General features: G+C 40.7%; 1 protein-coding gene across 3 annotated transcripts; it reads right to left on the reverse strand.

The window, feature by feature from the left end:
• Positions 1 to 352: 352 nt before the first annotated feature.
• Positions 353 to 10032, reverse strand: naa60 (N-alpha-acetyltransferase 60, NatF catalytic subunit). 3 transcript variants are annotated; one of them, XR_012927406.1, is made up of 8 exons: positions 9824 to 10032; positions 8417 to 8532; positions 8081 to 8210; positions 6832 to 6928; positions 5930 to 6164; positions 4167 to 4337; positions 3743 to 3974; positions 353 to 3654 (listed from the first exon to the last, which is right to left on the reverse strand). XR_012927406.1 is itself a non-coding variant. In XM_076032371.1 (7 exons), exons 2-6 carry the CDS (start codon positions 8524 to 8526, stop codon positions 4181 to 4183), a joined length of 729 nt encoding a protein of 242 aa, XP_075888486.1. In that variant the 5' UTR covers positions 8527 to 8532; positions 9824 to 10032; the 3' UTR covers positions 353 to 3974; positions 4167 to 4180. The 3 variants fall into 3 exon arrangements, 1 of the variants encoding a protein (XP_075888486.1); XR_012927405.1 differs by having other exon boundaries at positions 353 to 2271; positions 2304 to 3974; XM_076032371.1 differs by having other exon boundaries at positions 353 to 3974.
• Between the last annotated feature and the right edge of the window lie 1112 nt (positions 10033 to 11144).

The raw sequence follows: 11144 nt of genomic DNA on the forward strand, positions 1-11144 counted from the left end.
CGGCACAACTTGTCTAGCAAAAGTTTTCACAAAAAGACTACGTTAGGGTATAGAGAACTACATCTCAATGCTTTTATTGTCTAATTAAATTGCTGTCATGAACAAAACAATTCCGTAAAACAAGGAAATGGGGAGTTTAAATCTCACTAACCTGTTGGCTTCCAACAACGCTCCAGTCCAGCCGCGCATATGCAGAGTGCGTGTGCCTACTTGGGTACTGTGGAGTTCCAATGCAATTTGTTTTTCTGTATTTCTCTTCCATGCAGTCCCCTCCCATTACCAAGCAACTTTAATCACCACATATTTCATTGCTGCTTGACTTTCCTAAACATGAAACTTTGACTCCATGACATAAGACAGTCAACCAATATGAATTTATTGAGTCTCTTTGACTGCTTCAACATCAGCCACACAATATGTATAGTGTTGACGGAACAGAAGTAAGGTTTAAAAAAAAAAAAATCAAAATCTTCCAAATCAACAAAACTGACAACCTTAAATAAAATAAAAATATTTTAAGCACCAACTAAGCTGAGGTTAGACAAAAAAAATAAATAAATACATTGCAGCAGTCCATGGTGATCAACTATCTGCAGGCCTTCCGGGAGTGGTTCAATCAGGGATGGTTCAACCTAATCAGCTCATGAGATCTTCAATTACAATTTAAGACTTTTACTGTATAATCCCCCCCCCCCCATACACCACCGATAATAGCAATAATGAGAGAATGCTAGAACTCAGAAACATTAGAATCCCAATCAGCTTTTAAGACTAGTGAACCATGAACTCAACTTGACCCGATAAGACTTCACATATTAGAACCTAAAGCTTCAGAAAGGTCAAATTTAGAACAAGCTTTTTCTAAGATAAATACACAAAACATCGCATATGCGTCATCTTTGTGCCCCTTTTCAATCAAATACGTTAATTTGTATAGATTGACCCCCTCTTTTTTTTTTTTTTCTTTTTAAATACAGATAAACTATTTTAGGTACAAAAAGCGGTGATGAAACAAAGGCTGTGGTCCGTGTTGACACTGAAGAACGGCTTAAAACCGCTGACAAAGTAAGACAGCAGTGGGCGACTCTTTACAAAAAGTCAAAAGAAAGAAAGAAAAAAATCTAATAGTTTATTGCATCCACAATATTTGAATTTTTTTTAACTTCCGGGTTGCTCTCCCATGACAAAAGTTCACCTCACAACAATGAACGCTCCCTTTTCTCACAGCTAACCCACAACCCCCTCTGTTTCAGTGCTTGGTACATGTAAAAAAAAAACAACAACAATATGCATTTAAAAAATAAAAGAATCTAGGAAATATTAACAACACACTGGCAAAGTTTTACCTGCCAAAAATGATGGATTTTGACTGGATTTTAACAGGCGCTGACAAGCCGCATCAACAGCCTTCTAATGTTTGACCCTGTGTGCACGCAATTGCATCGCAACACAGGCACGCAGCTGTGTGTCTGTGTGTGTGTGTAACACCTAGTCTGTGGAGTTTCGTATTTCCGCGACAAGCTGACGGATTTATCTCGTCGGGGACGTGTGTTTAATTTAAAAAAAAGAAAAGAAAAAAAAGAGACTAAATCTGGGTGATCAAATTGTTTCTACAATTAGCAGCAATTATACAGCCATGGAGCAGACGGACATTTAAAAACATCTAAAATAAGACCCAGATCACCCCTTCCCTCAACCCCCTCTGCTAAAGTGTGAATAAATTATACTCGGGCAACATTAGGAGACAAAGCAAATTGGCCAATTTGTGTATGAATTTGTCTTTTAGCCTCATTTACCGCACAAAGAAAACAGACTAATAACACTGGTCAACAAAAAAATTTATTGTTTCCGTTTTTTTTTTGTTTTGTTTTTTTAGCTGATTTCAGATAAATTTCATGTGCTGATCCCAAAAATCACATTGGTTTTGCTCAGTCAGGTCAACTTTCTGAACTAAGCTACGTATTTGTTTTTTTGACATTTTTATATACCTGTACGGGTATTTTCCCATCATATGATGCAAAATTCTTTGATATTTCTTACAATCAACGAAATCTGAAGATTTTGCTTGCGTCAACTTATAACAATTTTTTTTTAAAATATTACAAATGAATGAAATGGCTTCGACTATAACATCTCCAAGAAATTAAGCCTGACATATCCTGCTACACCTGCAGTGAATACACCATTGTTCCTCACAGGAATCTAGTCACAAGTTTCAAAAAGCATTAAATAAGTTTCCTAAAGCTTACCGTGCTTATTTTGGTATTAAATCTGGTGACCGAGATAAAGCTTGGGCGCCACACGCAGTATGCAAGCCATGAAGTCTGTCTGAAGTTTGGAATTCCCATGGTTTGGAGGGAGCTGACAAACCATGTCACTGACTGCTACTACTGCACTATTGATGTGACTGGGATCCCCAGAGAGAAGCAAAGCAGCCTCAAGTATCCTGATCTTGAATCAGCTAGTCGTCCTGTTGCTCACTGTGATGTCTTTGGAGAACTTCCTAACATCAGTGACAACGATTCCTCCACTGTTCCAGAAGAAATGGTAAACGGACTGCACGTATATGGCGCTTTTTTCCAGCACCGTCACGGTAGCCCTGCTCTACCAACTGAGCCACAGCTGCCCCAAAAAAATGAATTTGCACAATGACGATGTAACATTCAATTTGCATGTACTTACCTTAATCAACGTTATCGATTATTTAATTTACAGAAATTGAATGTTGTAACATTTAATTAAGACATTCTGTTAGAAAACGATTTTTTTTTAATCTCCTGAAACCTTTTTCGGATGAGAAATATTAATGAAAATCTACTGCTAATGTCACAGAAATGTCATCAATTTAACCAGAAAATCTGATTTTTCAAAATCAAATTAGCATAAAAACCTGACCTGATTGAGAAAAATGGATGTCATTTTTGGATTCAGCAGTGCGAAATGGTCCTAATTCAGCTGAAAAAACAAACAATTTGCAAAAAAGTTTTTTTTGTAACCCAGTGTAATCATTTTCTATTTTGGTTTTCTAAAGGAAGGATTATTTTTTTCCCCGTCCATTTGCCTTCTACATTGTGCTTCAGAGTTACCTTTGTATAAGTGACTTTTGTTTATTTTATTTGATTTTTTTTACTATAGGCCTGTTTACGTGACGATGTTCACAGCTCCGATAAATGTGACTTTTCTTCTTTCCCACCAGTTTAACAAAGTGAAACAGTCCCGGGACTCAAACATGAGAACAGGAAGCCTACTATCATAGAATAGACATACACATAGGAGGAGAAAATGTATATATTAGCTTAGCATTTATATATATAGATATATATAATATAAAAACAGTTTACAGTCTCTGTGACAGTGACAGAGGACAGACTGAAGAAAAATAAAATAAAATAGAATCAAATAAAACGGTAGGCAGGAGTAAACCTTCAGTCTGTGGGTTGGCCACCGCGTCATTGTCCTTCTCTACTTGGGTGTTTGCTTTGCGTTCTGTGTTTTTTTTCTTTTGTTTTTTTTAGTACCAGCTTGGCTCTGCTTTGCTCTGCTGCTTGCTCCACCGGGTGACTTTACACTACGGGACGGTGAAACGTGAACCGGATGGGATCAGGAAGAGGCTGTAAAATCCCACGGTTTTCCCCATCGCGCTGCGGGGCTGGACTGAAAATTGGAAAAAAATAAAATAAAATAAAATATGTTTTTGTCTTTTTGTTTTGTTTTGTTCTTTAAAACGCTAAACCCTGTTTACCATCTGGAACAGGAGATGCGGCTCCGGATCCCCCGTCTCGTTGTTCGAATGAGGCTGCAACTTGCATGGACACCCGAGGGGAGAAGGAAAAAGCCACAAGAGCAGCTCGAACCTGAGTCCTGGAGTCAAACGCAGGGGCGGTGAGGAAGGAAAGCCATGCCAGATGTTGAGGAGGTCAGTGTGCGTGTACATCTGAGAGTGCATGGGTGGGGGGGAAGACTGGTGAAGACTCCTGGGGGAAAAAAAATGGAAAAAAAATGAAGTGGTCTTCTTCTTCTATATATCAAGTTAGGTTTTTTTTTCTTCTTTTTTTTCAGTTGATTCCATACCACTTCAAAACAAACCATTCGTTCATATTCGAGGCACCAGATAGAAGAGGTTCAAATGGGAGGAACCTGTCGTGGCTGCAGCGCCCCCTTCTTACCCAGCGGTGTGGTGTCACATTGTCCGGCTGTACTGGATGCCAGTCTTGGAGGCGATGTTGGACCAGGGCAGCAGCGAGCGCAGCAGGGACTGGGCGTGTCGGTACAGCCTCTGGGGGATGGAGCAGGGGCTGAGGCTGGCCAGGGTGGAGCCAATGTGCTGGATATAGTCAGTGGAGCAGGGGCAGTTAAGGAGAATCAATCTGGGAGGGGAAAACTGAACTCGTTCATGGGTCCCACAAGGCTTCAGTTTCCACTGAACATTTTCAAAAGGGATAAATTAGGCTGTTCTGATGAAGTCGCTTAAATGCAGTCCAAGAACTTTATAAGTGAATCGTAGCCAGTAATCACTTGGCATACACGTTGTGTCAAGATCTGAAGTCGCTGCAACTATAAACAAGTGGAGCAAATGCAACGTTTGTGCCAAGGACGCAGCGGCAAAGAGTGAAAAGTACAGCAAAGCTGATTTGGAGGAAATTGAGATTTGAATGAACCAGTAAAATTGCAAATTAACGTTTTGTGCTGTAAAGGCAATGCATTTTTGTTGTTGTTCAAATTGGTTTCAACACATCTGGCATCGAAAATAAATAGAATTCTGGAACTGGAATTGAAACCAGGGCTGCAACGATTAGTCGACGTAATCGATTACGTCGCCGACATAAATTCGCGCCGACGTGTCGTGTTATTGCTATTGTAAATTGCCGAATGATAAAATCACACTCCGGCCGCTACGGGCTCATTTGTACCTGCAGTGAAGTTCTGAGCGCTGAGGGTGGCAGTTTCGCTCAATGTTTACATCCTGCAAAAACAGAGAAGAAGAGCGGCCTCTTCTCTGCAAGGGCCCGAAAACACCGAGCCAAAGTTTCTAAAGTTTAGGAATATTCCACAGAACAGGAAGCCACGAACACGTTAGGTGCAAATACTGAAGCTCACCTAGCATTCCAGCATAGCACAACGGCGATGCGCGAACACCTTAAACGCCGAGTCGCTCCATCGTCACGCACCGCAGAGAGGAGTTAACAAATAACGTCGAGGATAGACATTTTGTAGTTATGTTTTGAATTACACGCTTATTTGTTAATTAATCGTCAGCCTATCACGCAAGTACTTAATACGTTTTATCGCATGTCGGAAAATCACGGAACAAGCTAGCTTAGCGAACGATAGTACTCTGAGGTAAATGCGTACTTTCCGGCAGTTATAAGTGAACTACAGGCCCTGTCAATACTAGTGTTTATACTGAATTGTCACACTCTTTCACTTATCAACTGTGTTATTTAGGGCATATTAATTCAATATTAAAGTTGTAAGAAATCAGTTTAAGGTATTTAACTGCGATAAACATTGCATATAACCTTTAGATCGTGAATTAATATACCTATGATATTTTACGTTGAAACACATAACAAGTATGTCACAGATGAATGCTTTGTGTGTCATTATTATTTTTGATATCATCGTTTTGAAAACGTATGCTGTCAGAGCACAACAGTAACACAGGTGTGAATATTTAAGCAAGGTAGGTTAAACAGAAGTCCAAAACAGGTGGTGAAAATAAAGAAGATAATCGTAAAAAATTATCAATAGATTAGTTGACAACAAAAATAATGTGTAGTTGCAGACCTAACTGAAACCAGGTTATCAAAATTGGCATCTTGTGAAAAATCTCTGAATGGTACCCAGGCCGAAGCGTGCCAACCCCACGAAGGTGGGCTTGCCAAAATGAACCACCATCTTCCCGCTGCTTCCTTGAGAGAAAGGATATAATATTGTCCAGGGCGGGTGACCCCCGTTGATGTAGAGAACGTACGTGAATCCGTCCTTGAGAACGCCTCTTATGGAGTAGTAGTAGGGCAGGTAGTGGTGCTGCCTGAAGTCCCTGTTCTCGTAAAAGTGGATGGCAGTGTTGTTGGTGGTGAGGACGTGCAGGTAGATGGCCTTACAGTGGTCCTGGGCGGTGGTCGAGATGTGCTCCTTCAAACTGTCCAGCAGTAGGGAGCCTGGCGGTGGCGGCGGCGAGAGGGAGAGGGACAGGGAGGGGGAGAGGGGGAGGGAGAGGGAGAGAGCCCGCGGACAGTGAGGAGGGTTGGGGTCGTCAGACAGGTCAATCGCATATGATTACTGCTGCTGAACTGTGTTGACGGTTCTAGAGGGTGCTGGAGTCAGTGAGGTGCTATGTTTGAGCTGACTATTAAACTTACTGGTATATTAGAGAAGACAGCTGGGATTTGGTTATTAATCAATAAAAATACTAAACCAATGATTGCTGATTCAATGAAACCCACTGTTGTGAGTTCCACTAAAGAATCCCGACTGGGATACCAGCAGACTGCAACTGTTAAGGGTATTTGATTTTGTCTCTTAAAGAATAATGCAATGGTAAGACACAGTTTAGAGTCCGTGTGCACTCAAGCAATACAAATGATGCACACAGTGCTATTTAAAATATGATTTACCTGCAGGATATATCCGTTATCCAGTGGTGGGCAGAATATATAGAAGCCTACTGATCAACATCTCATTGAAAATCTTGACCCAAGGAATGAAACTGAATGGAATTGTGAGGTTCTTGATAATAACCGACCTTTTGACCACAAGCCGTTTTTTTTGAAGCGAAGAGAAAAACCATGTTTATACATATACATGTGGATGACAGGGTGGAGGTACCTATTCCATGCTTCCTGAATTCTTTGACCACGCCCAGGCTGAGAATGTAGGCTACCTGTGTGTCCACAGGGAAACTGGAGGCCAGGATGTCTCCATCCTAACACAGAAAGACATTTTAAAAAGAAAAATCGTAAAGAAATCATCATCCACCAGAGATTCTGACTGTTGCTTGTGGCGGAAGTAGCTGTGCTAAGCCAGGAGCTGCGGCTATGCATTTGCTTTGAAAACCACTTATAATGAACTCAAAGTGTTACATTAATATTTCATAGTGTGGTGAGTGTGCAGGTCACAACTTGTCCACAAGTGTTTTTGGAGTTGCTGGATTGATTGTGTGTGTGTGTGTGTGTGTGTGTGTGTGTGTGTGTGTGTGTGTGGGAAGGAGGCCAGTGCCATTCTAATTTGTTGAGCAGCTTGTGTGTGTCAGACTCTGATAATTGGAGGAAATGGACACACATATGACTACAGGGATTATGGCAAAAGGCAAATTTGCCAAAATGGGAAACAAACACAGATGTCTAGCTAGGCAAATTGTCTTTATGCAAGAGGGAAAAAAAAATGCAAATTTGCCTGCAGGCTCTCTGCTCTCAGATAAAGATGCCTATAAGCAACCGACAACCACAGGTTTAAAAAAAATAATAAAATAAAATAAAAAATTAACTATGTGCCAGTGCAACAAACTCAGTTAAAAGTGTTTTGCTGAACACAATGAAAGAAAAAAAATGGCTTTCCAAAGCTGCTAAATGTCTGTAGCAAGCTTCAGTTTTAGCTCCAAGTAAATGATGAGCATGCGGTTTTCTGGAGTTTTATGAATCACTAAATATGTGAGGCTCTAAAAAATTATCTAAAATATCCACTGTCAATTGTGTCACATAGGAACCTTTGTGCATGCTGTGTATTACTGCTAGTTTGTTTTTCTGTGATTTCCCCGCCAGTAAGTTTTCTTAATTGTTCATGTTTTGGATTGAATAGCAGATTGCATTTCAATATTCAATATATTCCACTCCCTCTGTAGACAGTAAACCCATCCATCAATTCCTTTCCTTTTCCCTTTTTAATTCTCATGCCTAAACTGTGGAACCTGGGAGAGCCTGAGTGACCTTTTGGCGGGATAAAGCTCTGCAACGTTTTGCAGAAAAGCCAGCGAGGAGTGGCCAAAGCCTAAAAACAACAAAAAACCTCCCATAACAAAAACATCAGTCTCGTAATTTAACGCCTGCTATTGTGCAAGCAGGCCGAGTGGTCATCATACCTCTTTGTGCACTTTGGTCCGGCCTTTGATCTCGGCCACGATCATTCCCACAATGCTGCCTCGGAAGGTCGCGGCCAGGGAGAAGAACTTTTTGTTGGAGGTGATGTCCTGATACCATGAGTCTGGGTACCTGGAGACGAATAACAGTGGAATAAAGCTGCATTCCACGCATGGGTTTGAATTTTTTTTGTTTTTATTTGAAATTTTGGAAGAGAAAACATGATTTCCCCATGAAATGTACATGCACAAAAAAATTGGTTTTGTGACTGCAACAAACATCTTCAAGCCCCACGATGGGGGCATCTCATCAGCACAGTGACATGGCAGGATTCTTACTCGATGGGGAACCAATCGCCACAGAGCAGCTTGACATTCTCTATGTCATTGTGGCAGAGGAAGCGGAGTTGGACTTCACTTAGCGCTGTCGGGGGCACCACGTCACTCATTCACACCTGCGTGGAGGAGCAGACAGAGAGAGAGAGAGAGAGAGAGAGAGAGAGAGAGAGAGAGAGAGAGAGAGAGAGCGAGAGAGAGAGCAGGCAGCTTGGGTGAGTCACTACAGAGTGAAAAGATCAGGTTCGACTGGAGTGCAGGGGTTAGAAACACAGTGACAGGCCGACAAGAGTTGGTCATTGTGTTAGCACTCGCCTTCAAGAAGAGCAGTTTTTAAAAAAAATATCACATATAGATTGAACTTTCAGTGTATTGCGCACTGTATTAGATGCACAATAAGACAATAGGGGAGTTGAGGCACCTTTTAAAAGCCAATATAATTGAACTCGAACTTATATTCAGGTTTAGTAGAGAATCCCGCATGAAGCTTTGCAGGGACGTGTTTGTTCAGATGACCCTTTGACCTCCTGTTTACAGTAGGTCAAAGGGTCATCTTTGACCTACTGTAAACACTTGATATGATAGAAGTGTTTTACACTTCTATCATATCAACTCTTGTTTTTGCATTTGCTGACAGCTTTGAGCGAAATATACTTGTCAGTGTCACTTTCATGGAACTGAAATGAATGAATTACTAATTGCTACAATTAATATACTCCGTTCATTTGGTTTGCAGATACACTACTAGTCACGAAGCATTAACAAAAATAAAAAAAAACTACATCAAGTATCAATCTTAAGCTTATAAATCTAGGATAATGAAAAATGACTTCCCCCGTTGTCTCGAAGTTATTAACACACATATTTCATTCCCAATTAATTGCTTAAGTTATTCCTTAACTTAATGAATGCCAAAAAATTGAAAAACATATCTGTATAGAGCAGAATATCACTTGTGAGTAAGTATGAAAACGAAGACCAGAGACAGATTGACGACAGATGAAGACGGGCTAAAACACCACACAGAAAAGCCAGAAGCGCAAAGAGACACGTGCAAACGACATACCATACATAGTAATATACAGACAACTCATAAATACGAGGACAATTTGAAACACGCCCAATGACCATTGCTGACATAATCATCATCGACAAGGGGAAATAACACATGGTTACATAGTTATTCTCGTGGGTGGACATCCCCTGCTACTTATTAGCCCAACACCAAACCTCTCTTGGGCTGGCAATAAAATAAAAGTAAAAATAACACAAAATAAAAACAATGAAACAAAACAGAAGGTCTACTTGTTGTTACCCGTTGAAATATACAAACCTGTGGGAAACCAAGGGCTAGCATTCAGGCTAACGCTATCGCTCACTAAGCCGAGGAGCTGTTGCTATGCTACATACCTTGTTTCGACAGCCAGATCGGAGGAAAGTCGGCGGAAAAAAGTCTATATCCGTTTGTATCAGTCACTGCCGTCACAGCGCCGGACACAGCATGACAAAACACCAGCTCTGAACTTGGCGAGCGCTTTCATCACTGTGGCAATGCTACACGACGTGCTAAGTTCGCAGGGGCTCTCACTGCTGCTTAGCTAACCGCAAGTGTGTTTACTTCCTGTTTGTGGCGCCGCACTGATCACGTCACGCAGAAGCAGCGAGGGGTGGATCGAGGCCTCGATCGCCGCCTAGTGGTATTGGCGCCAACTTGTTTTTGGACCCCGTACCGTCAAGTTTGGTTTGGAGTGGTGTGTTGTTAGGTCTTTGTGTGTTGTTGTCAAGCTTTATTAATAATATTGTCCTATTAATTGTTATTATTCTAGATTGGTATGTCACTAAATTGCTGCAGAGTTGACATTTGTGCTGCCAGCCCAGTCTTCATGATTGTCTGAACTCATTGACGTGTATTGCAGTGGTAAAAAGTGATGGTCAAATGAGGTTAAAATGTTCCACTGGCGACCTCAGATCAACTCACTTTATCAGAGGGTTGAAACCACCTGCTGGCTTCCCACAGCATGACAGCAAATGTTGCAATTCACATCATTCAGCTTTGAATGAATAAACAAACAAATAAACAAATGGTGTTAATCGATGTGCATCCATAATGTGGTTATGCTGGAAAATTGGTTTAAAATATTTGTTTAAGCACTAATAGTCAAGGGCTATTTGAAAAATAAAGGGTTCTACATCGCATTTAACGTGGAGGAACAAATATCAAGTTTTAGTGAAGTTGCGCTGAACAAACAAAATGACTAAATCCATAAGCACAGAATTGGACTTGTCTATGTATGATGTCATGTTCAACGCTGGTTTGTAAGAGCATTATAATCACAACAACGTGTACAGAATTCTCTTCCTGCCTGATGAAATAAAGGGAGTAGGAAAGAGAATCCTATCATCCTGGTGAGCTGCATTCTATCACCTTTTCCCGCCAGCCTCGTCAGTCACATGTTCTGCATTAATAGAAACCCCGACGAGAGACATTTTGAGTGACCTTGATAAATGTAGCTCGGCCCTTGAGGATTCAGACCAGCAAGCCACTGTCGCCCCACTGACAACAGGCTTCCTCCTCCACTTCCAGCTCCTTCTCTTCCTTCTCACACAGGTAATGGACATTAACGCTATATATGTATATATATATATATACATATGTATATATATATATATATATATATATATATATATATATATATATATATATATATATATATATATGTATATGTATATA

This window comes from Nelusetta ayraudi, unplaced genomic scaffold (genome assembly GCF_046127955.1).
Source record: "Nelusetta ayraudi isolate G7.1 ecotype Tasmania unplaced genomic scaffold, CSIRO-AGI_Nayr_v1 ptg000034l, whole genome shotgun sequence".
Classification (NCBI taxonomy): domain Eukaryota; kingdom Metazoa; phylum Chordata; class Actinopteri; order Tetraodontiformes; family Monacanthidae; genus Nelusetta; species Nelusetta ayraudi.

What these genes read in the sequence shown, in the direction of transcription:
- naa60 (XM_076032371.1), bottom strand. Translation starts at nt 8,526, where the DNA reads ATGAGTGACGTGGTGCCCCCGACAGCGCTAAGTGAAGTCCAACTCCGC. An exon ending in GGCGATTGGTTCCCCATCGA is followed by an intron (nt 8,211 to 8,416) that starts GTAAGAATCCTG and finishes ATTCGTCTCCAG; the next exon opens with GTACCCAGACTCATGGTATC. An exon ending in CACCCGCCCTGGACAATATT is followed by an intron (nt 4,338 to 5,929) that starts ATATCCTTTCTC and finishes CCCCTGCTCCAC; the next exon opens with TGACTATATCCAGCACATTG.